General features: G+C 42.1%; 3 protein-coding genes across 3 annotated transcripts; all 3 read right to left on the bottom strand.

Moving 5' to 3' along the window:
- Positions 1–1243: 1243 nt before the first annotated feature.
- Positions 1244–5410, bottom strand: LOC310878741 (torsin-1A-like). Its single transcript, XM_083793117.1, has 5 exons — positions 5065–5410; positions 3571–3836; positions 3304–3479; positions 2653–2780; positions 1244–2028 (listed from the first exon to the last, which is right to left on the bottom strand). Exons 1-5 carry the CDS (start codon positions 5282–5284, stop codon positions 1787–1789), a joined length of 1032 nt encoding a protein of 343 aa, XP_083649243.1. The 5' UTR covers positions 5285–5410; the 3' UTR covers positions 1244–1786.
- Positions 5411–9361: 3951 nt separating this feature from the next.
- LOC310878636 (torsin-1A-like) lies at positions 9362–13596 on the bottom strand (the record flags this gene model as incomplete). Its single annotated transcript, XM_083792989.1, has 5 exons — positions 13203–13596; positions 11179–11444; positions 10909–11084; positions 10209–10336; positions 9362–9603 (listed from the first exon to the last, which is right to left on the bottom strand). Exons 1-5 carry the CDS (start codon positions 13414–13416, stop codon positions 9362–9364), a joined length of 1026 nt encoding a protein of 341 aa, XP_083649115.1. The 5' UTR covers positions 13417–13596.
- A 2187-nt stretch (positions 13597–15783) lies between these two features.
- Positions 15784–21514, bottom strand: LOC310878568 (fructose-1,6-bisphosphatase 1-like). The gene is made up of 7 exons (XM_083792911.1): positions 21199–21514; positions 19524–19686; positions 18989–19081; positions 18451–18591; positions 17355–17492; positions 16840–16959; positions 15784–16435 (listed from the first exon to the last, which is right to left on the bottom strand). The coding sequence occupies exons 1-7, from the start codon at positions 21369–21371 to the stop codon at positions 16247–16249; spliced, it is 1017 nt and encodes a 338-aa protein (XP_083649037.1). The 5' UTR covers positions 21372–21514; the 3' UTR covers positions 15784–16246.
- Between the last annotated feature and the right edge of the window lie 4671 nt (positions 21515–26185).

Here is a 26185-nt window from a genome sequence, read left to right as displayed (position 1 = left end):
GTGTTATTTTGCCATTGGCTTTCAACTACGCGCCCCTATCGGTCGGGAGGAGGGTGGCACTCGGTGTGTTCGATATAGGTACGCTGACCGCCCTGCCAATACAGACTAATAGGCGAGTGCGCTCCCGGTGTGCAACTGTGGATTTCCCAAACGAACCCCGTTTGAAAAAAGTAGCCGGAGAGCTCGGACAAAAATGCTTTTTATTAAAGAACGCGGGACGCAGCAATTCTAATCGCTCGCGCTGCTACTAACTAACACCCGTGGGACACTTTGTGAGTACTTTATATTTGAAATCTGAATGTTTATATATACGGAAATCTTGTAAATGCAGCGACTGCAAAAAACAGGGCAAAGTTACTGCATGACTGTCATGATAATTATCATGGCAGTCATGTTCCAGGGCTAAAATATACCCAATTAAAGCTTCACTTATACAGTGTCACGCACTGAAAATGTATAGCAGATCTAAAGGCATGTATACAATTTACAATTTAGGCATTTAGCAGACGCTCTTAATCCAGTGGAATATCTATATCATTAAACTATACATTACTAGAAAAAGTGGGGGACAGGTCTCCACCAGGATAATAGCGTTTGTGATGTTTGGACAAAATGTGCAGGAGTAATATAAACATTTTTTTTAATAATCTGTCGTTTGGTGGTTGTATAACAGGGCAATACAAATACATATATAACACGATACAGTGTATTCATAATGTTTAGTAGTGTGCATACAAAGTTGTACACAGATCGGTGCAGTTTTAGGTAAGAACATGAATTGGCCTGTTATAGCGCCACCATGAGGCTGATTGGAATTTTTCTTCAGTGCCATTTCTTCCTCTTCCTAGTGGGAATGTGTGTGCATAATTTGACGGAAATTATGTGTTCATCATTTGCGGGTCCGTGTTGATCACCAATGTGCGTGATGTATGGATATAATGTGTATGAGTAATATAAAGAAATGTGTTTTGCAATAATCTGCCTCATCGTGGCACTATAATAGGCATCGCCCCCAACGGTGCTGGAGATTAGCTGTACAGACGGACGGACACACACACGGACGGACGGACACACACACGGACGGAGTGCAAAACATACTCTCCCCATGCCTTCGGCTGGTGGAGACAAAAATGTTACTTCATCATCAAAAAACATTTTGTTTTGTTGTCGGGAGTTATAACTCCAGGAAATAAAGAAAACCTTATATTTAAAAAAAAAAGCAATACAGCCTCATCAAAGTTAGTGTAACTTTATATATTTTCAATTACTTCCATGAGGGGTGGTGGAGTTAGTTGCTTTAGCAGACATTTTGAGGGTCCAATGGAGTTAAGAGGTTTTGTCCAAAGCACGTTTTACTACTTCCTATTGGTTCAATATTTTCTAAACAACACGCAGACGTAAAGGGTGTTCAATAGCACTGATTTATGATAAGAAATCAAAAACCTCTGGCAACAAACATTTTGGAGGCTAATCGTAGCCATTCGGATAAGTAATTTGACAGATGCATCTTAATCACATGTTAGCCCTACAAAGCCAAAGTGCAGTAAACTACTAAAAATAAATTAGCTGATAAATGGGTTTAAAAGTGTTTCAACTTGTCAGACACTGTTCTTGAGGTAATCGCTTATCCTCCAAAATCATGAAGGCTAATTTGACCTTTGGGATACACAAATAAGTCAGTGTGTCCCAAAACGTTAGTTACTGCACTTAAGCAGACTCACGGAAGTGAAAACGTAATCCCTCTGCCTTCTGCTTTTCGGCCTTGGCGGGGATAATATGGTGTACTCTACAGATAATAGTCTAGCTTGCTCTGTATCGTCTTGCAACCTTTGACGGAGAAGATTTTCTGTGACGCAGGGAAGTAGATGAGCTCTTCTTTGGCCACCTTTTCAGCCACGTCTTGTTTTGGAGTCAGGCCCTTGGCAGCCATCTCGGCCATAGCACACAGTACGACATGTTTGTATTCCAGAGGGAGAAACGGTATGAAGAAGTCCACCAGGTTCTTGTCTATCAAGCTGGTATATGCACCTAAACCACGAGTTTGTGGGGGGAGGAAACAAATGTCAGCATTTCTTTTTTATTTAACCCCTATATCAGTGGTTCCCAAACTTTTTCGTTTCAAGGACCCCCAAATCAACATGTTTTAGGCCACGGACCCCCATTTGAAAACATGTGCCAGTGACCCCGATAAGGGAAGATTTTCACGGCTCTAGCAGTGATTTTCACACGCATTAGGCTACGGACCCCCGCTTTAATGGCCTTTCTACCTCTGGTACCCCAATTTATATTGTAAAACCACTGTTAGTTTAACTCTGAGTGTACAAATTGAACCAAATGGACCCTTTAGGGTCCATTTGTACACTCAGAGTTACAGACTCATAATGGTCCATTTGGTTCCAAACTATCATTTAGCTGGGGACCCCTGGAACTCCCTCAGGTACCCCTGACCGCTGCCCTATATAATGTGTGGACCAGTGTCCCCCAAGGGTCTATACTTGGTCCTCTACTCCTCTCCTTTTTTCCCCATCGATACCAAAGATGCAAATTGAGAATAGATCTGCCATTTTCTCCAAATATGCCAAGAATAGGGACGCTAGATTTCATGTGGTTAATCAAATCAATACATAAGCTGTGAATGTGTAGTGTACTCACTTTGCTTGCTGTTGAACACAGCCTGAGAAATAGTCATTTCCAGGTCTTTCAGTTGAATTTCCTCTCTGTCTTGTCCTGCTGTCCAAAAATCCAGAGTTTTCTCTACGATGGTGTTTCCTCCAGCATTACTATTACAAACATAATATCCAAACATATATTAGACAGAGCCCGAGAGTCTAGACACTGCTGACATTAGCAGATTGACTCTGTTTACTTAGGTGGCATCAGATAACTCACAAATAGATTGAGAACATAAATAGTTTGAGAACATTTCATTTATATAATGTAAATACAAGTGTGATTTTATGATCTACCATAACCATCTAAGATCAGGGGAGATAAATATCTTTGGTTGAATGCTTGATTGTCCGATAGGTCAAGCACTGAACTCAATAAAGGAACACTGTCTAATCAAAGAGCATCTGTTCTGTATCCAACATGGCAGCCATGTGAACAAACGCACATTGTAATTTACAGCTAAGCTTTATGTTTTTGAAAACATTTCAAGTGAGAAATAGACAACGTTGCATTGGACATAAATGAATGGAATACTTTCATTACCGTAAGCAAGTTTGTGTTCATTCAACCCATTGCTTCCCCATATAAGAAATTATTATGGTTATCTAAGACACTAATGAGTTTTGTCTTCACCTGAGGAAGATAAATATAGCTTTCCGATAGCAGACTCCATCCAGCTTATCATAGTAGTCTAAGAAGGACGTAATGCTGTCAATGAGGCCGGGATGCATCTTGTCCATCTCATCAAAGATGAACATGGAGATCGGACAGTCGGTGACACTGCCTTTGATCCTCCGCCGTAGCTCAGCCTGGGGATAAACAACAGACAAATACAGTATCTGTGTAGTCAGATGGACAACTGATCACTTGATTCTAGAGCTACAGTAGATGTTACAATACCTTGTAGCTGTCAATTTCATTTGCATGTGGGAAGTGATGTTCAGCGTTGAAATAATTGACGAACTTGCTGTCCATGCCCTCTCTGTAGATGTTCTCCGCTATGAGTTGGCTGACGTAGGTCTTCCCCGTCCCAGTTAAACCGTGGAGAGAGAGGACCAGGGGCTTCTTGCGCTTCTCGTCGTTCATGAATCCAGACACAGCTTTCACGATGACGCGTGATGCTATATGCTGCCCAAACAGCTTGCGCTCCAGGTCAGCCTCCAGACCTAATGATGAATGCAAAAAGTATAATATCAACAAGATAACAAAATATCTATCAGTTTTGTGTAGCACCCCTCTGAATCCACAGAGGGGTGCATCCATTACTAAGGTGTTACCCTTACCCCCTCGAGAGACCCGGAAAAGAAATCGCCGTTCATTTTCCTCATAGGCATTTCTTAAAGTATTTATTTAAAGACGGTTACGCCGCGGACAAAGCCAACTCGGATCGTGACAAATCATGACAATGAACACAATATTTTGGGCCGATCAAATGTTTTTCTTCTTATAAATTATTTGATCGGCCCAAAACATTGTGTTCATTGTCATGATTTGTCACGATCCGAGTTGGCTTTGTCCACGGCGTAACCGTCTTTAAATAAATACTTAGAGAAATGCCTATGGTAAAAATGCATTGGGATTTATTTCCTGGGCCACTCGTTGTTCTGAAAGGGGGAGGGACTGCGACGCTCTATAGGGCCATTGAAGATATGTCCTGTGGCGGCCGCTGGGGCGGCAGTGGCTCAGGGGTAGAGTGGTTGGATGGGAACCGCAAGGTTGCCAGTTCGAACCCGGGCTCCCCCAGAGTTGGTGGCGAAGTGTCCTTGAGCAAGACACTGAACCCCTAATTGCTCCTGATGTGCTGGTAGGGTGACTAGATGTCCCCTTTTGTGTGGGACAGTCCCTCATTTCCAAGACTTTTCAGGCGTCCCACAAACCAAGATGCCACATAGTGACTGGCAGGCGTCAGAGTTCAAATGCCCTATTAGTTAGTCCCCTAATAGTTGGCTTTCTGTTGTAAAGCTCTCTCATTGTCTCTTTTCCTGCAAGATTTGTTTTTAAGCCTGTTAAAATATTAAACCTGAGAAATATCCCCTAGGGCTATTGAAGTTAGTTACACCACTGCCAACTTGGAAATGCAGCCAGTCCAACAGAGGGCAGTCACGCACTGGCAATGGTACTATATGTTCATGTACCCCGGATGCGACGTCAACGTTATGCTCATTGTTATTGTTGTTAGCACCATGGTTAGCACCGTTAGCAAGCATCTAGCATGGCTGTTGGCTTGGCTGACTGATGATGTTAGTAAAGTGCAACACAACAACCGTGTATAAATGCGAGAACGCCGCGGCCCGTTATCTCGGCGGCCCCGGAACCGCTAAATACGGTACGTGTTCAACAAGCCAAACGCTGGTGTGGTGGTGGGGTGTTGTTGTTACGATGAACGACCGTTACCTGATCTGTTGAAAGAGATCCACTGCAGCGTGCAGCATTCCTTCATATAACAGAATACTTTGGAACTGACCCAGGCGGCACCGGCCGTCACGCCGAGCGTGATGGCAGTGGTGCTGATCGGCTCGAACGCCGCGGTCATGATGTTGGAGTAGCTGGACAGTAAGACCAACACCACTAGCAGGGAACTAAAAGCTGGCTGCATGCTGCGATCAGGCTTCATTTCACAATGATGTAATGCAAGTGCAAATAACTTATTATTATATTAAATAACCGGTCGTTAAATTATTATCTTTTGATCTGCGATCCAGGCAGGAACTGTCTTTGCTGTTGGCCTTCAGTGGATGAATGTTGATACAATCTGACTTATAGCTTTCATTTCCGTTGAAACGAAAGCTAAGGTTAGACACATTATTGCCCTCGCGTGACTCGCGTCACCACCTACTTCCACTGAAACTATAGAACGTCTAAATGACAAATTGTTAGAGAATGGCCAAGGCTTAAGCTATTTGGCAAATAGCTTAAGCTATTTGGCAAATATCTCTTTTACTAAGATTTTTTCCCGCTGAAGTGTGATCACATGAGAGACTGTTATAACTTCAAAACAGTTCATTTGGAATAGCGATTTTGACACTAGGTGGCAGTGTGAGACCGTGGTTTACTATACATCAATGGTACAGTAGAGTTTTCTCCTTGTAACTGATGAGGAAATCAGTGAAGATAAGATAAGCCATGGCTCCCTGTCTCACCTCCCCCCCTGTATTTCAGAAATCAGAATATGGCCTGGTAGCCAACATGTAACATGCAGTTTATTTATGCTTCTCTTCGTTCAGGTACCGGTAGCTACAAACATGGGCCCATATTAGAGAGACTATGCAGTCACTGGTCTGTTACAATACCAGGTTTATGTTTTTTTAAAACGACTCTGCCCATCTCCAGATCTACTTAAGTGTCACATTTGGAGGAACATGGTGGGATTCACTATAATTTGTCTCCAAGAACACATTGAAGTTGCAGACTGATCAATAAGCACAGTTACTTTTTACCTATTATTGTAGCTACAGCGGATCGGGGTGGGTGTGTGTCACAGATGGGGCAAATACCGTCCTAGGCCATCAGGTAACTTATCTTGTAACCAACACGCTCTGACTTATATGACGTGTTACCCGCTTAAAACAACATTGTAATATGTAATAAAGGGTCACAGTGTCACTGATGAATGTTAATAAAACATTTAAAATGAATTATTTGCAAATACCAGGCCATCAGCCATCAGTTGTGAGTCACACTAAACCAACACTGAATCCTTAAGTATTTTTGCTTCACTACCAAAAGACATCTTACTGTATATGCACTGCAACGTGTTTTGAGCTTGTAGATCTGCTATTTTTGCTATAGTCTAATTGAAATCTACATTTTTTGCAATTTTTTATTGGAATCCTAAAAAATAACATTATGTAATTTCAAATGCCTTTAATTATACTTGTGTTGAGTTGTGTTACTAATTTAGACTGAAGTAAGTAAAGCGGGTTTGCATGTTGTGGAATTGTAACAGCTGAAACCAATATTTTATCAGTATTTAACCTGATGGCCACATTAAGTGAAGGGCCGCCAGTTGCCCATGTATGCCGTATATATTAAAATGGGCCTGTGGCTGGACGTCACAATACGTAACAAAAATAAATTCCACAAAAATAAAATCCGGATTGGGCAAGCTTCGCGTGACCGTGCACAGTGTTTATTCAAGTGTTGAATTAATGGTTGAATAATTTATTTTTATTTTATTTTAAATGTTTAATTTAGCCTATAATTCTTGGGGTCTTGGGCGTGAAAACTTTTGAGAACTACTGGTTTAGAAGGCATTTTGTAGAGTCTGCTTGTTAACCACTTTCAAATTCAAAATGGCATTCCTATTCTTTTTTATGGTATTACCGTATATTGAGGGGTTGTCGCTGGATCTCATAGAAACCTATAGCTCTCTCCAGAGAGGACGGTGGAGATGTGTTAAAACCCCTGAATGATGTAAAAGGAACCCCCTATTTATTTGAATGGTGGTGGTGAACACAGCTGGAGTTGTCACCTCCCCAGTTTTTCGGGTCAGTAAAAGTCATTGATGTTTTTTAGAGAGAGAGAATTGCTACGGCGTGTTAAACCAGTGGTGCACGGCCTCTTTTACGCAGCTGGGCCTGCCGTAGCCGAGCGGGTATAGAGACTTGCCATCTGGAAAAAGGAAGGTCTCTGGTTCGTGCCCGGTCATGTGTCCAAAGCCAAATTCCAATACCCCAAAATCTCGGCCACTCGCTCACTCACACTCGCTCACTCCAGCATGGTGGTGTTAAAGTACCACTTCACCACATTTCAACATCTCTTCATATAATTGGTGCCCAATTCACAGATGTTCATGATAAAAGACCACCATTTTTTCCTACTCAGTCCGTGTCTCATACGAGGGCTTTGGACAGTTCGGACACCCATTAGGCAGATTTTTTTTTAAACAAGATTTGTTTTAAAATATATTTAGATTTTTATTTTCGTGAAAATGATGGCTTCAACTTTTGCATTGCAACTTTTCAGGAAAAGAAAGCCTGCCGTTTCTATTAGCTTCGATTCACCATCGATGATGTCACTGGTGGACGGCTTTCTGAACTGCCCACAGCCTTTCTATGAGACACAGACTGAGTAGGATAAAATGGTGGTATTTTATCATGAACATTAGTTAGGACCAATTATAGGAAGAGAAGTTGAAAAGTGGTGAAGTGGTCCTTTAACGGTGAAATTGGTGACCTGCTGAAACATGTGACAATCACATAAATAACTAAATATACCCAATTAAAGCTTCACTTATACAGTGTCACGCACTGAAAATGTATAGCAGATCTAAAGGCATGTATACAATTTAGGCATTTAGCAGACGCTTAATCCAGTGGAATATCTATATAATGAAACTATACATTACTAGAAAAAGTGCCCCTCTCGGGGCACAGGTCTCCACCAGGATAATAGCGTTTGTGATGTTTGGACAAAATGTGCAGGAGTAATATAAACATGTTTCATTTTTTTAATAATCTGTATCTGTCGTTTGGTGGTTGTATAACAGGGCAATACAAATAACACGATAGTGTATTCATAATGTTTGGTAGTGTGCATTTTTTTCAGGAAATAAAGAAAACCTTATATTAAAAAAAAAAAGCAATACAGCCTCATCAAAGTTGGTGTTGTAACTTTATATATTGTCAATTACTTCCATGAGGGGTGGTGGAGTTAGTTGCTTTAGCAGACATTTTGAGGGTCCAATGGAGTTAAGAGGTTTTGTCCAAAGCACGTTTTACTACTTTCTATTGGTTCAATATTTTCTAAACAACACACAGACGTAAAGGGTGTTCAATAGCACTGATTTATGCCAATAAATCAAAAACCTCTGGCAACAGACATTTTGGAGGCTAATCGTAGCCATTCGGATAAGTAATTTGACAGATGCATCTTAATCACATGTTAGCCCTACAAAGCCAAAGTGCAGTAAACTACTAAAAAGAAATTAGCTGATAAATGGGTTTAAAAGTGTTTCAACCAGGGGGGCAGTCAGACAGATATTTTGTGAAGCCACAAGGAAATCGGGATTTCCTGAAAGTTCATATAATGGCCTGTTGTGGCGCTGTCATTGGGCCCCAAAAAAACCCCATAGCCCCATAGAAGTCCATGCATTTTGGCCCAACTTCACCTAGACTGTATTACCTTAATAAACATGGTCATGAATACTTTTTGCTTCCAGTCACTAGTTTAAAGTCTCATTTCTAATGTCATAATATTCTTTTTGGAAAATTATGGTCCTATTTATAAAAAAGATTACCATAAAGTTGCGCATGTTCTGAGGGGCGTGGCTACGTTACAGTCTATGATCGGGATTCCCCACCCACTCGAGTCAAAATAAAAACCAACTAAGAAGAAGGGGGGAAGTCCCGCCTCGTTGTCTGGGCCAGCCAATGGGCCAGCTGGGCCCAAACGGACCTAGAAAGATGGTGACTTACAATTCAAGGACTGACAGGCTTCATTTTACGTTCATGTTAGACCCGGGGAACGCTTTGTCCATATTTTTTACAGTCTATGTCTATGGTTTCAACTTGTCAGATACTGTTCTTGAGGTAATCGCTTATCCTCCAAAATCATGAAGGCTAATTTGACCTTTGGGATACACAAATAAGTCAGTGTGTCCCAAAACGTTAGTTACTGCACTTAAGCAGACTCACAGAAGTGAAAACGTAATCCCTCTCCTTCGGCCTTGGCGGGGATAATACGGTGAACTCTACAGATAATAGTCTAGCTTGCTCTGTATCGTCTTGCAACCTTTGACGGAGAAGATTTTCTGTGACGCAGGGAAGTAGGTGACCTCTTCTTTGGCCACCTTTTCAGCCATGTCTTGTTTTGGAGTCAGGCCCTTGGCAGCCATCTCGGCCATAACACACAGTACGACATGTTTGTATTCCAGAGGGAGAAACGGTATGAAGAAGTCCACCAGGTTCTTGTCTATCAAGCTGGTATACGCACCTAAACCACGAGTTTGTGGGGAGGAAAAAAATGTCAGCATTTGTTTTTTCGTCTCAAGGACCCCAAAATCAACATGTTTTAGGCCACGGACCCCCATTTGAAAACATGTGCCAGTGACCCCGATAAGGGAAGATTTTTACGGCTCTAGCAGTGATTTTCACACGCATTAGGCTACGGACCCCCGATTTAATGGCCTTTCTACCTCTGGTGCCCCAATTTATATTGTAAAACCACTGTTAATTTAACTCTGCAAGTGTAACGGGTCCATTTGGTTCCATTTGTACACTCTCAGAGTTACAGACCCATAATGGTCCATTTGGTTCTAAACTATTATTTAGCTGGGGACCCCCTGGAACTCCCTCAGGTACCCCTGGGGGTCCCCGGACCACACTTTGGGAACCGCTGCCCTATATAATGTGTGGACCAGTGTCCCCCAAGGGTCTATACTTGGTCCTCTACTCCTCTCCTTTTTTCCCCCATCGAAAATTGAAAATAGATCTGCCATTTTCTCCAAATATGCCAAGAATAGGGACTCTAGATTTCATGTGGTTAATCAAATCAATACATAGGCATGTAAGTAAGCTGTGAATGTGTAGTGTACTCACTTTGCTTGCTGTTGAACACCGTCTGAGAAAGAGTCATTTCCAGGTCTTTCAGTTGAATCTCCTCTCTGTCTCGTCCTGCAGTCCAGAAATCCAGAGTTTTCTTTACGATGGCGCTTCCTCCAGCATTACTATTACTAAAATATCCAAACATATATTAGACAGAGCCTGAGAGACACTGGGTGCTGACATTAGCAGATTGACTCCGTTTACTTAGGTGGCATCAGATAACTCACACATAGATTGAGAACATTAATAGTTTGAGAACATTTCATTTATAAAATGTAGATACAAGTGTGATTTTATGGTCTACAATAACCATCTAAGAGCAGGGGAGATAAATATCTTTGGTTGAATGCTTGATTGTCCGATAGGTCAAGCACTGAACTCAATAAAGGAACACTGTCTAATCAAAGAGCATCTGTTCTGTATCCAACATGGCAGCCATGCTGTGAACAAACGCACATTGTAATTTACAGCTAAGCTTTATGTTTTTGAAAACATTTCAAGTGAGAAATAGAGTAGACAACCGAATATTGATTCTGTTTGATCAACACTTCCCGGTTCCCGTTGCATTGGACGCACCTGGCATAAATGAATGGAATACTTTCATTACCGTAAGCAAGTTTGTGTTCATTCAACCCATTGCTTCCCCATATAAGAAATTATTGTTATCTAAGACACTAATGAGTTTTGTCTTCACCTGAGGAAGATAAATATAGTTTTCCGATAGGAGACTCCATCCAGGTTATCATAGTAGTCTAAGAAGGACGTAATGCTGTCAATCAGGTCGGGATGCATCTTGTCCATCTCATCAAAGATGAACATGGAGATCGGACAGTCGGTGACACTGCCTTTGATCCTCCGCCGTAGCTCAGCCTGGGGATAAACAACAACAGACAAATACAGTATCTGTGTAGTCAGATGGACAACTGATTACTTGATTCTAGAGCTACAGTAGATGTTACAATACCTTGTAGCTGTCAATCTCATTTGCATGTGGGAAGTGATGCGTTGAAATAAAAGAATTGACGAACTTGCTGCCCATGCCCTCTCTGTAGATGTTCTCCGCTATGAGTTGGCTGACAAAGTTCTTCCCCGTCCCAGTTAAACCGTGGAGAGAGAGGACCAGGGGCTTCTTGCGCTTCTCGTCGTTCATGAATCCAGACACAGCTTTCAGGATGACACGCGATGCTATATGCTGCCCAAACAGCTTGCGCTCCAGGTCAGCCTCCAGACCTAATGATGAATGCAAAAAGTATAATATCAACAAGATGACAAAATATATGTATTATCAGTTTTGTGTAGCACCCCTCTGAATCCTGAGGGGGTGCATCCATTACTACGGTGTTACCATTGGTGTTACCATTGGGGTGCATACTTAGTTTAGACTAGTCATTGGTTAGACATGGGTTAAGGTTAGGTTTAGGTGTGCTGCCCCGTGGGAGGTTAGGGTGAGGGTTTGAGATAGGTTGTAGTTGTAGGACTAATGACTGGTCTAACCAAATGACTAGTCTAAACCAAGCACTGTCTAAAGTCTAAACTAAGTACTGCACCGGTTACCATTAAGCCGATTAGCTACACCTGGCCTACAGTGCACGTACTGCTCCATGGAGAATAATATGGTACACCTCAGTAATGGCTGTGCCCAGGGCACCCCTCTGTGGATTCATCTATAGGGCCATTGAAGATGTGTCCTGTGGCAGCCGCTGGGGCAGCAGTGGCTCAGGGGTAGAGTGGTTGGATGGGAACCGCAATGTTGCCAGTTCGAACCCGGGCTCCCCCAGAGTTGGTGTCGAAGTGTCCTTGAGCAAGACACTGAACCCCTAATTGCTCCTGATGTGCTGGTAGGGTGACTAGATGTCCCCTTTTGTGTGGGACAGTCCCTCATTTCCAAGACTTTTCAGGCGTCCCACAAACCAAGACAGAGATGCGCCACATAGTGACTGGCAGGCATCAGAGTTCAAATTGCCCTATTATTGTTTTATTAAACAACGCAGGATGCAGAAATTCTAATAGCTGGAGCAGCAACTAACTAACACCCGTGGGACAAATTGTGAGTACTTTATATTTGAAATCTGAATGTTTATATATACGGAAATCTTGTAAATGCAGCGTTCGCCAAAAACAGGGTGAAGTTTCTTCATGACTCGTATGAATACGAGAGTCATGAACCATGGCTAGAGTTTTCCTCATACCTGGGACAAAGAATCTCCACTTCAGTTGAACTCACATACACCAAACGTTCCAGTCTTATTCATAACTATATTCCGCAGACATTTACAGATGGATTTGTTGATATATCATTCACAGCCTGATTTACATCACATTTTATACCTAAAAACATGCCGAAATTTGGGTTTTTTTATGCCTGTTGACACTATTTTCTGATTTGTGGAGTGATAATTAGAGATATCAAAAATCCCATCTGTAATTTTCTTTGTCTCTAATGTGTCAACGACATGAAATGATCATTTTGAACCTGGCTTTATCCGATCTTAAGATTTATCATCCCGAAATGTATGCAAATTAGCGCATATAATGCCTAATTTGCATATCTCACCCCTTTTCCCTTTTGCGTTGTCCGGATGACTCACCAAAAAGTGCAGGCAACTCACCAAAAAGTGCAGGCAACTCACCAAAAAGTGCAGGCAACTCACCAAAAAGTGCAGGCAACTCACCAAAAAGTGCAGGCAACTCACCAAAAAGTGCAGGCAACTCACCAAAAAGTGCAGGCAACTCACCAAAAAGTGCAGACAACTCACCAAAAAGTGCAGACAACTCACCAAAAAGTGCAGGCAACTCACCAAAAAGTGCAGGCAACTCACCAAAAAGTGCAGGCAACTCACCAAAAAGTGCAGGCAACTCACCAAAAAGTGCAGGCAACTCACCAAAAAGTGCAGGGAACTCACCAAAAAGTGCAGACAACTCACCAAAAAGTGCAGACAACTCACCCCGGGGTGAGATATCTGGACTATTCTGATGAACGACCCTTACCTGATCTGTTGAAAGAGATCCACTGCGGCGTGCAGCATTCCTTCATATAACAGAATACTTTGGAACTGACCCAGGCGCCACCGGCCGTCACGCCGAGCGTGATGGCAGTGGCGCTGATCGGCTCGAACGCCGTGGTCATGTTGGAGTAGCTGGTCAGTAAGACCAACACCACTAGCAGTGAACTAAAAGCTGTCTGCATGCTGCGAGGCTTCATTTCACAATGATGTAATGCAAGTGCAAATAACTTATTATTATATTAAATAACCGGTCGTGCGTCGCAAAACTCAAACGGTTTCAATTATTATCTTTTGATCTGCGATCCACCAGGCAGGAACTGTCTTTGCTGTTGGGCGTTGGCCTTCAGTGGATGAATGTTGATACAATCTGACTTATAGCTTTCATTTCCGTAGAAACGAAAGCAAAGGTTAGACACAGTGGCGTGCACAGACATTTAGAGGGGCAGGTGCTCAAGTGAAAAAAAGGGCACCTTGTGCAGCACATTTTGGGGCGGGAAGTTGGGAACCCATTTTGGTGCTTTAGCTATTGAAAAATAGCAGATCTACAAGCTCATAGCGCGCCACCGAGTGGCGCGCTACGAGCTTGTAGGTCTGCTATTTTTTTGTTATCGAAGAACCACTGACACTGACTGGGCCTAAATAATATAGTAGAAGCGTTTTCTTTATCAAGATTTGATCAATGTCACCATGGTCCACACACTACAAATTAAAGGTATATTCAGTGATTTCACTTAATTCAAATCACTTATTTTTTTGTTTTGTTGTGATAATCCTCTCTACTATAGAGTGTGCTGACCATATAAGGAGTTCCTCCCTGTCCCCAGTTAACCCCTGGGTTACCCGGGGGGTCGTTTTTGGCTCTCTATCCTGATTGGATGAAAGGCTTAGGTCCCAGCCAAAAACGAAACCTAAGGTTTTTTGAGTGAAATCACTGAATATACCTTTAAGAAAAAAAAGAAAACCTTTTTATTTATTTTTAAGAGCACATTGCCAAAAAGGGCTCTAGCACCCCCTAGTGTCTATCTGTGCACGCCACTGGTTAGACACATTATTGCCCTCGCGTGACTCGCGTCACCACCTACTTCCACTGAAACTAGAACGTCTAAATGCCAAATTGTTAGAGAATGGCCAAGGCTTAAGCTATTTTTAAGCTATTTGGCAAATAGCTTAAGCCTTGACCATTCTCTATCAATTTGGCGCAAATAGTATTTGCGGCAACGGGTAAAATATTATTATTAAAAGGTAGACATGATAAACTGGACTGGATCCATGTACTACACTACAGCTTTAACTGTTTGTTTCCATTTATCTAGCACTTTTAAACCTCATAATGCGCCTCTTTTACTAAGATTTTTCCCGCTGAAGTGTGATCACATTTGAGAGACTTTTATAACTTCAAAACAGTTCATTTGGAAATGGAATAGCGATTTTGACACTTTGTCACACTTTGAGGAAATCAGTGAAGTTAATCAGAATATGGCCTGGTAGCCAACATGTAACATTCAGTTATTTATGCTTCTCTTCTTTCAGGTACCAAGACTATACGTGCAGTCACTGGTCTCAGGTCTGTTACAATACCAGGTTTATATTTTGTTAAAACGACTCTGCCCATCTCCAGATCTACTTAAGTGTCACATTTGGAGGAACATGGTGGGATTCACTATAATTTGTCTCCAATAACACATTGAAGTTGCAGACTGATCAATAAGCAAGTTACTTTTTATCTGTGATTGGAGGCTTGGAGCTACAGCGGATGGGGGTGGGTGTCACTGACACAGATGGGGCAAATACCGTCCTAGGCCATCAGGTAACTAACTTATCTTGTAACCAACACACTCTGACTTATATGGCACGTTACCCGCTTAAAACATTGTAATAATGTAATAAAGTGTCACTGATGAATGTTAATGAAACATTTAAATGTAATTATTGGTGTGTGCAACCCTTTGCAAATACCAGGCCATCAGCCATCAGTTGTTAGTCTTTCACTAAACCAACACTGAATCCATAAGTATTTTTGCTTCACTACCAAAAGACATCTTACTGTATATCAGGGGTGGGTAACTTTGACGAAGGAGAGGGCCACTATATTTCCACTGACTCCAGAGCAAAAATAGCAGATCTACAAGCTCAAAACACGTCACACTACAACGTGTTTTGAGCTTGTAGATCTGTTATTTTTGCTATAGTCTAATTGAAATCTTGAATTTTTTGCTATTTTTGAATTGGAATCCTAAAACATTTTTATGTAATTTCAAATGCCTTTAATTATACTTGTGTTGAGTTGTGTTACTAATTTAGACTGAAGTAAGTAAAGCGGGTCATGTTTGCATGTCGTGGAATTGTAACAGCTGAAACCAATATTTTATCAGTATTTTGACATTAACCTGATGGCCACATTAAGTGAAGTTGCCCATGTATGCCGTATATATTAAAATGGGCCTGTGGCTGGACGTCACAAAACGTAACAAAAAGAAATTCCACAAAAATAAAATCCGGATTGGGCAAGCTTCGCGTGACAGTGCACAGTGCCCCACACACACACACAGAAGATGCAGTTTTTATGTTTTAATTTATTTAAAAATCATCAAGACACAGCAACAGCCACCTTGCATTGACACATACAGTAGTGCTGCATGGTTGAGGTTAGCATTTATTGCCTGATTTACACTTAGTTGCCTGATTTTCGGTGTGAGACATTGCGGCGAGCAGCTAGTATAAATCAGGCTTTCAGACTCATTCATTTCATTCCAGTTTGCCGTTCTTGATCAGTGCCGTTATGATGACGATAAAAAAGTGTCTGAGTGAGCCCGTCTGAGCCCGAGTGAGCGCTCATCCCGTCCAAGGCGCGTGTTTTACATCAACCACTAAGTTGTTCGTTGACCCGTTCAGATAGCACCAACTGAAAACCAAGATCACTGCAAATTGAATCATTATCTCTCAGTCGTCGCGTGTTTGCGTTTTCTTAAGATGCCTGAACGGCTGTGTGGCGACGGCGGCCATCAACGGAGGAGGACGGTGAACGCTTCAAGGGTTGTGTTTCTTGAAGATGCTGATGTACTCCTGCACGTCGTCGGGGGAACCCATGACCACGGGGACCCGCTGGTGAATGCCGCTGGGCTCTACGTCCAGAACGTTCATGGCGCCCGTTGTGGCCATGCCTCCGGCCTGCTCGATGATGTAGGACATGGGGTTGCACTCGTACAACAGCCTTAGCTGGACATGCGCAAAGAAAAGCAAAGAAAAGCAGGGAGAAAGCAGTCAACACTTCGTCAATGCTAGAATAGTTGCAAAGTGGATATACTAGACACAGATTGTTGTTGCCATTCATTTGTTTTAAAACCATCGCTGTCAGGTGGAAACCTTGTTGTGTCCAAAACCTTTACTTTTCCGGGAAATGGAAAAGAAATTCCAATGTAGTTATTTGTTAGACACAATATTGTTATTGACACAATTTTCAGAAGTCAAACATAGCCGATCCCTACTTTTGTGCGACGCTGCCATATGACAAAGTACAAAATAGGGCATTAATAAATGCAAAAATAAAAAATAATTAAATATGGAGATATACTGTAAGGTTTCTGCCCGACAGTGATGATATGTAGGTTGTTGTACTTTACCTTGCCCTTAGGACTCTTCTCGTTGGCGGGATACAGGAAGATTCCTCCATACACTAAAGTACGGTGAACATCAGCCACCATGGACCCAATATATCTGCTACCGTACGGAGCACTGCCATCCTGCAAAGAACATACAACAATGTCAAGATAACTTTATAAGCGAATTAATAATATTCACACATTATGGACTCTTTAACAACAATCTAGCCACGGTCCAACAATATTCTGTTCCAGGGAACCCAAAGATTTGAGATTCGAAGATATACACAGATTAAAAAAAAAAAAAAATTATGCACAAGCTCTAAGCCTATTTTCAAGCTCACTACAATTATGAGCTTTAGTGAGAGCTTGGATTCTCAGCTAAAGATATTTGGTATACAGGGAAATTACAGAGCCCTGGTAGACCTTGTTCAACTAAGTATATAGTGCTTAACTTATATAATAATTCCATCTGACTGTATACAGCAGGGTACAGCATTTAGTTTAAGTTCTAGATTTCAATTCATTCAAGTCACCTGTGGGAATTTCTTCTTCTGCAGGTACTCTGTTACATCTGGGTAGAAGTGCTGTGCGTATCCCTCGTTCAGACTGTAGATCTTTCCCTTCTTCTTTATCTTAACATCTCGATCCACCAGGATGAACTCTCCAATGGCCTGAAGAACACACAGACACACAGGAGAGAACCACATGGCTCTGTCACCACCAAGACAACTAATAGAGGATATAAAGTAGATTAGCAAAACAACATTCTAGACATTTATGTTAGATTACAATAAATTAGATTGCATTTAAGCGGTCAGACCATTTGATTGGTCCAGGGCAATCATAGTTGTTTTTGTTTATACTAGACAATAGACATCAATATGTCCGTAACCGGGTGTATCAGTGGCACATTTTAGATTATCTTTTTTACACACCATTATAATGTTCTTATTTTGATCATAAGACCAAAGTACTGAATGTCAAGTCTCCAGATGTTCTTCAGAATAAGTCACTAAGACACTTAATTACTACGATACTATAGCATATTTGGAGTCCAACTAGTACTAGTGGCTCTCAAATGTTATCTTTTCGAGGACCCTCTTAACTCTGAGAGTATACAAATGAACACTCAGTCACTCACAACACTTTGTCCATTTGAACGCTCTCAGAGTTACAGACCTGTTATGGTTCATTCAGGGCTAGCTCTTTATGGAGTTCTGGTGATATTATTGTCCTCTAATATTGTATGTCTGTGGTGAAAATGGAATTTTGTCCACCACAAGCCATGCATAATTGGCGATGTGGGTTTATACAGCAGCTTGCAACTGGTTAGTAGTCTGTGTTATGGTTAAGATTTGGCATAGGTCTGGTGTGGTTTAACTAATGTTGAGTTCAACAAGTTAGTTCAGCTAAGACACTTTTGGTGTAATGAAAAAACCCCAGTATGTTTAAATGTGTGCATGGGTTTGGTGTGGGTTAAGGATCTGGGGAAGAGCATTTTGCACTTATCCAGATCGCTCAACAGCCTTTCCTTTATTAATGCCGTTCTATAGCTCAAAGTCAATACGCACTTTTGCATCTGTCCTCATATCAGACAGACACCGTCATTAACACAACGCTGTGACTCACTGGGTCCAGCATGAAGCAGTTGACTCCTTGGCCAGTGGAGATCACCATCATGGTGGCGCTGCCGTACAAGGCGTAGCCGGCAGCTACGAGGTTCCTGCCGGACTGAAGAGCGTCCTTCTCACACGGTTCATCATCTGTTGTCTGTGGAGAAACACAGAGGAGAACTACTCAAAAACCAATGGCTCTGACTGAACTGAATGTATGTATACTGTGCCTTCTTAGACTGTTGGTCCTCAAACTCTTTTCATGTCAAGGACCCCCAAATTAATATGCATTTGGCCATGGGCTCCCCATACTGTTAAAATGTTCACAGCGTACAATCATACTTGAGGGACTAAATCTTAAAATGTTGTATTCATGTGTAGCCCCTAGCCAAGACCCAGCCCGCAACAGCCCTGCCAATCGGGCTCAGCCCTATTGGCACGGTAGGTTGCGCGTTGGTCTGGCGAGTGGGAGCCCCGGGTTCAATCCCCGCTTCCGTGTAATGCTACACATGCAATATCACAAACTTTCAAACACTAGTAGCTTTAATACGAACCTTTTTGTAGATTGCGAAGATTGTTCCGATTGACACGAGACAGTCGATGTTTGACGAGCCATCCAGGGGATCGAAACACACAATGTATTTGCCCTGGAAGTTACGAAGGAGAATACCACTGTTACTGTTTTGAGGAAGTAAATGCCTAAGTTACGAAGAAGAATACCACTGTCACTGTGTTGAGGAAGCAAAGCACTGTAGCAACATGATACTGAACAACATGAGTATACGCAACTGTTACTGTGTTAAGGAAGTAAACCAATGTAGCAACATGAATACTGAACAACTATCATACAACTATCATATCACACGCAACTATGTATGAATGAGGACGACCACAAAACATGTCCCCATAATCTCCACTTCTCAAATTCTACATTTTGACCCTCAAGTAACAAGTATAGTAACATGAGCACACCACACACGCACAACACATGCACGTCACACGCGCACACGTTGCACCTAATCTGGAAGGGCAAATATGCCGGTAAACAATTTGTTTCCTTGTGTGAACATGGCTTAGCACTAGACATACCCGTTGATCAGGTTCCACGATAATAGCATGTTCGTCCTCCTCAGACACCAGCACGCAGGAGGTGAAGGAGGACTTGATCATGTTGATGACCAGGTCATTGGACAGAACGTCAAGCTTCTTCACCTGGTCACCCGTCACGTTGGTACTGCCTGCGATGCCATATCTGACCACCACAGAGGAGAGGGGACAAAGAGGAGTTCACAATTAGACCAGTGGTTCTCGAACGTTTTCATGTTAAAGTTATAGTTATCAAGCTTTTCAGTGGCAATAAGGACCCCCCACATTTTATGTCTATTATTTCGCAGTAGGAGCCCATCTGAGAAGGTTTTGTGCCAGGGACTTCCAGAAGAGAAGATTTGTTAAAAATCGAAATGTTCGATATTGTGAATGCTGTATTAACACATTTTACTGTCTGTGGGGACCCCCTGGAACCACCCCAAGGACCCCTGGGGGTCGCTGGACGCCACTTTGAGAACAAATGCCACACCCCAAATTAATAGGCTATTTGACCATGGACCATCTGGAAATATTTGGTGCCGGGGACGCACAAAATCTTTCTACACTTTTGGAAAATAGCCGATCAGTGCGCTTGCAGATCAGATTTAAAATAGCCAATGTATTAAAAAGGGTTAAAGTGGTTCAACTGATTGTGATGATATACTATTTCTTTGTTTGGGGACCTCCTGGAACACCCTAATGACCCCATGGGGGTCCCCGGACCCCGCTTTGAGAACCAGTGACAATGCCCTAAATGATGATCAAATACTAATAGTATTTGGGTCCTTAAATTTAATTCCAATTGCTTTTATGAATTGAATGTGTAATATTATGTGTTTGTGCACGTGTACAGTGAGTGGAGAGAGTTGGGGGGCGTGTTCTCAGTGGAAACACTAACAGACAGCATGTTCTGTTTCCTCATGGATGATTGCAGTTTGAACGCAACGCTACGCATGCTATAGTTCACCTTTGGACAATCCTCCAAGTTAAAACTCTACTACTAGAACATGTTCAAGCTCATAGTAAGTAAACTATAAAATAAAAACAACAAGACTTTAACTTAGCAGCAGCTATAACGCAAAAAAACCCCCAGACAAAACTGAACTTTACAAACAAAACACACATTTTTCCTCTAAAAACCTCCATTCACGCACTGACTGACTGGCATTATCAATAGTGTTTTAAATGCTTGATATATGTCGCAAGCATAATCGTACGACGGTGTCGTTTGCCGAAAAGAACAGATCACAACACAACTTCTGAGTCTATACTGTTCTGTTGCCCGACAATTTAATGTTGTATACAAAAATGTAGCCTTGACAGTTGCCACTATAATACTATAATGCATGCAACCATTTAAATATACCGACACCACACCACATATAGGCCTAGGTTAAAATAATGAAAGCAAACGAAACTTAATTTCCCAATGAATGGATTGAATGCATATCCTCCTCACGCCGGATTGTATTGTATACGTCGCCGTACGACGGTACCGCGCGCACGAAACTATAATATCCCCGATAGACAAACTACTCTGCCACAGTACATTCATACTCTAACTCTATAGCCCCTTATTGGATCAAGACTATCAATCATAGATGTATGTTGTGTTGATGTAATCGATCAAAATATGTCTCATATCAGTCTTCATCTGTAGTCTACCTACTATACTCACAGGTTAGCGATGCCAGCCTTCCTGACCGCGCTGGAGATGGCTTTGACAGCAGTGCAGATGGAGTTGAGCAGGGTGGTCAGCTCTCCCGTTGCCCCCGGTGCCTTCCTGCCCTCCTCCAAAACGAACCTGGTGAGGGTCACCACGTTGGTGTCAAAAACACCCTGATCGGACATGATGTCAGTGTGTGTGTGTGTGTGTGTGTGTGTGTGTGTGTGTGTGTGTGTGTGTCTGTGGAGTGGACTGACTGACTGACTAACTGGACCTAAGCCTGTTTCTGCTTCAAGTGACACAGGGAAGTCTAGGTCCAAAACTTTAAAAAGAGGGCTCAGTGTGTAGACTAGAGCTGCGGGTGGAGGGGTGGAGGAAGAGAGAGACAGACAGGGGTGTGATGAACTTTCCACCAATCACAGCTCTCTGGTTTCTCTCCCCCCTCGTAGATTGATCCCAGGCTGGCTTCTAGGCAGGTTTGAGAGACCAAAGTGCAAAGATAAGGAACACTTTGTTTTGCTTAGCACTTGATTATTAAGTATGGTTTTGTTGTTATGTGGTCCACTCCAAAGTAAACACCACGTTCACCACCCTTTTTTTGTTGTTGTGTGTGTGACTTGTGGATTGAGACAGTGCTTTGTTAGATTGAGAATGGATGCATGACTGATGTGATGACCGTCTTGTGATCCATGAGACCGTGGCTAAACTCTGCCTAAAACAGTTACATGACTGACTGCAAACAGTCGTGATACGTCTTGGAAAGATGACCTTATTACAGTGAACGTGACAATACATCACATAGTTTATTTTGCAGCATTTTACTAAAAGGTGTTTGGGAAATGTTTTGCCATTACCAAACTCTGAGGTCTCACTTCAGCACGACGAGCACGCCTTTAGAAATTGCATGAATGCTAATTTCTTTGTGTTCTCCAATTCACTGGTTTGGTAAATTCCTCATATCTAAGTAAGCTTTTCTGAATATGCTGAATATACCCTTTTCATAGCCCAGAACTAAAAAAAACGTCGCAAGGATGCACCTAGGACATAGGCTATCCTCAGTGATGTATCCCAAGGTCCTCAGGGTTTCGGGTCTCTCAACATCATACCCCTCACTCGGGTAATCCCGCCGGGGTGATCAAGTCCCGATTTACGTCCCAGTAGCTATCAGTCCCATTAGGGAACAACCAGGGACACCAATATTTAGACTCTCGTAGATGTATCTAAGAGAGTCTAAATGTTGGGCTACCCTTTTGACAGCAGCTGAGAAGCCACTTTGATATGAAATATTTATATAACATGTGCAAAAAGGTACAAAAAGGTACCTAAAAGCTTTGGCTGTTTTTGATTCTTTTTGAAAAAGGGGCTTCAATAATCCATTGAAACCGTGAAAGCATCTGCGTCATGTTAGAGTGTATACATTGGCTATTCAAAAATAGCAGATATACAAGCTCACAGCTAGGGCTTCACTTCGTGTTATGGTGCGAGCTTGTACATTGCTGTATATTTGATTATTCTTTTTTAAGTGTGCATTTGTAAAAAAGAACGGCCTTATAGGGTCTTATTAAGTGGTTAAGATTGCATTCCATTGGATCAACCAGATATTCAGATCAACCTGATCAACCAACAAGATCAACCTGGTATTGGCTAATTTAGAAGCATAAACAAGTTGATCAACCTGATCAACCAACCTGATCAACCAGATCAACCTGGTATTGGCTAATTTAGAAGCATAAACAAGTTGTATCAGGATGTGAATATAGGGGCATAGCGGTAGTCCTGAAGCGACAGAAGGAAGGTTATTCTAATCAAATGGAGCTTTGTAGCAGAAAGACCTCTATGTCCAACGTCTAAAGTAAGGATATTGCACAGTCCACGACAATGATTTGCAACACACCTAGTTGCAACAACTTGCAACAACTTGCAAAAACTTGCACCACTTTGCAACAGAACCCCAAAAGTGAACAGGTCAGTTCAGCCTGTTGCAAGTTTCAACGAGTTGTTGTGTACTCACTGGGCTATACACTTCTGCTCTCAAAAGAGCAAACAATCTAACATCCACTTCGGAACTTTTTGTGTCAATTCATATTTCAGGGGATAGTTCAGGCCACCCTCTGGACTTGCTACTGAAGTGGATTAAGCGTGCTGTGTGCATGCTGTCTGCATGGCCCTCAATTACTTACGTAGTTAGAGGATAAAGGTCAAATTCCCTTGTCCCAGTCTACCCTAACGTACTTGTCTCACACTTTTATTTACAAGACCGTCATCAGCCGTGTGTGTGTGTGTGTGTGTGTGTGTGTGCACGGCTGCACGCGCGTGCATGCTAACATGGAGGAATCATGTACCACTTTCAAGCCTGGCGTCCCTATTTCTGGCATGTCATGTCACGTGTAGGTGAACGTTTAAAACACGATGTGAGCTGATTCGTAGATTAAAATGAGCTATTTTTGATATTTTGGTGCAACACCAAATATAAATAGTATTAAATAGGACTTAAGTTATTTGGCCAAAAATGTGTTCATGACAAGGTTCAGGTTGTAAAAGTCCACAGCAGTGACAGAGCAGTTTCACAATAGGGACCCTTAAAGTGCACTTTGAGCTTGCAGGGTCTCTATGAAGCATGACTACCTATATGACAACACTGTGAGTGAAGTAATTGTGTGCAAAGAATAAAACCCATTTAGGATCTGCTGTAGATAATCTTGCTGAATGGGAAAGCCGATGGCCAGCTATTGAAGTGGGCAGATTTCAGTAACTTAGACTTTTAAAAGGCAGCTCTTCCGTTTTAGTCTTTGTGATAGCACATCATGCACATGGACATGGATGGCGGCACTATAGGACAGACTCCTTGCAATTTTAGTAAATAAAATAAAATAAAATACATGGAGGACTAAAAGTGTTCAGTCAATGGGGAGTTGGACTTGGGGATTTAACAACATGAACCCTAGTATCCCTATCCTGGGGTGATCATTCTGTGAAAATAGCCGATCTATCGGCTATGTTTGGCAAACATATTTAGTGTAGAGGTACAGTTAGTATATAGGCCCTTGGGGGAATCTAGGGTTTTAGCCATATAGTCCTATATACCTCTGTTATGATGGGACGAGTAATGTACTTAAGTTACTACTAAGCAATTCTTGCTATTTTCTTTCTCTAAACTTTGGGGGAAAAAAGTTTAATGAATTGAAAATGTTAAATAAATACATACACCTACAATGAAATGCCCCAATAAATAGGAACACCAGGTTGAAAGTGGCTTACTAATAATATTGGAGGTTATTGTTGAAGTGTTGTGGCACATGCTGACCAGCCGATGGCAGTGCTGCGTTGAGAAGAGGTCTTGCTTTGCTTTGGGTCTGGATTGGAACAGACTTGGCACCCACACAGCACTAAAATGTGGTATTTCTCACATGGCTAAAACAGAGGCCCCATTGAAAAGAAGATTCAAGTTGTCAAGGTTCTACTTTGCACAGTGTCTTGAGTTCTTATGGCTCATGTGTAGCAGCTAGCTGCACCTGAGGTGGTGGTTACATGGTTCTGGTACTGTTCGTCAGGCGGCAGCAAGCATAGTGAAGCCTCCTGCCCTTTTACTCGTCTGTAAAACAACTGCCCTTTCCCAGACCACTAATGCAGCATTTACTATGGTGAAAGAAATGCAAATGCCACTCCTTTCCTTGCCATACCCGGAAGGCAGCATTCAGGAGAATTGCTTTTTTTCCCCCCAAAGTCTCCTGAACTTGAATGCAAGCATTTTTACAAAATCCATGGCCTGCGTCTCCAGTACTAGATAAAGAGTGCGCCCCGAAAATAGCTGATCTACAAGCTCTCAACGCGTTGCGTTGTGAGCTTGTAGATCTGCAAAAAAAAATTGTCCAAAAGTGTCCTCTTACAGGATTTCAGTCCCTGCCTCTCTAACACTCTCTCTGCGCGCACGTCCCTGCTGCCAGTCCTTTGTTTTGCTGATGGAGGTTGTTATCTGGTCACTTCCTCTCTGTACATTCTCATCATTGTCTGTGGTCATCAGGCCAGTGCTGGGTGGACGGTGCTGTCAGCAAACTTTTGCCCTGGGGTTTGATTGAGCTCCAGCCGGGGCAGTTCTAGCACGGGAGCAGACCTTTTAGGGCAGGCTCAGCCCCTCTAAGCCACTGGAGAACAATTTATAGATTTGAACGAGAAGAATAGATTTATTTTCCTCTTGTGACTCATTTTGACTACCTGTCAACTTCTCTCTTCTCTCTCTCTCTCTCTCTCTCTCTCTCTCTCTCTCTCTCTCTCTCTCTCTCTCTCTCTCTCTCTCTCTCTCTCTCTCTCTCTCTCTCTCTCTCCCTCCTGCTCTCTCAAGCAAGCTGAATAGAGAATTTATCTAATCTAATAAGAGGTATAAATCAATCCATATCAATTCATAGCATTATTTTAACTGAATATTGTGTTGTTGTGGGCAAAAAAGACTATCTGGCCTATACCTCTCTTATTTTGTGAAAAAACTGAGATTTCTGTTTTCCCTTTGTCTGTCCCCTGTCTCAAAAGGACAAGTTCTGAAAATGTTAGCGGGGCTAAACATTGTTTCTGAAAATAATCATTGCATTTTTCTATTTTATTTCTTTAGGCCGGGGTACTGACATAAAATCTAGGCCTCTTTGTGGGGTGGTCGCTGCCACAACAATTTAGGATTTCAGAGGAGGGTCCACAGCCAAATACGTCATTAATGATCAATTTCAGGGTTATTGACATGAAAATGTTTGAGAACCACTGTACCATGCAATCCAGAAAACACATTTAGGTGTCCATTTGATGGGTGAAAAAATGTAATAAATGATAGAGTGGAGATAGTTTTCACGATGGCATTACAGTAAAATCAAAGCTACTGTACACTACAAGAGTTTGTACAGCAATGCATCACTGTACTGTACACTGTACTGTACTGTAAATCACTGTTATACACTGAAGCTCACAGTTTTACTTCATGTGCCTTTACAGAATATTGTGCGATACATCTCGCTTG

The sequence above is a fragment of the Protomyctophum parallelum genome (assembly GCF_964188405.1).
Source record: "Protomyctophum parallelum genome assembly, chromosome: 21".
Classification (NCBI taxonomy): Eukaryota; Metazoa; Chordata; class Actinopteri; order Myctophiformes; family Myctophidae; genus Protomyctophum; species Protomyctophum parallelum.
Note: the sequence above shows the minus strand (reverse complement) of the source record. Positions and strands in the feature narration are given on the sequence as shown.

Bases quoted from the DNA above. Each gene is read 5' to 3' on its own strand.
- LOC310878568 (XM_083792911.1), bottom strand. From the start codon at position 21,371: ATGTCCGATCAGGGTGTTTTTGACACCAACGTGGTGACCCTCACCAGG. The intron at 19,082-19,523 runs GTATGTCTAGTG...CGTAACTTCCAG, and splicing joins TCGTGGAACCTGATCAACGG to GGCAAATACATTGTGTGTTT. The intron at 18,592-18,988 runs GTTCGTATTAAA...GTTTCTCCACAG, and splicing joins TCTTCGCAATCTACAAAAAG to ACAACAGATGATGAACCGTG.
- LOC310878741 (XM_083793117.1), bottom strand. From the start codon at position 5,284: ATGAAGCCTGATCGCAGCATGCAGCCAGCTTTTAGTTCCCTGCTAGTG. The intron at 3,480-3,570 runs GTATTGTAACAT...GTTTATCCCCAG, and splicing joins ATGAAATTGACAGCTACAAG to GCTGAGCTACGGCGGAGGAT. The intron at 2,029-2,652 runs GTGAGTACACTA...CTCGTGGTTTAG, and splicing joins TGTGTTCAACAGCAAGCAAA to GTGCATATACCAGCTTGATA.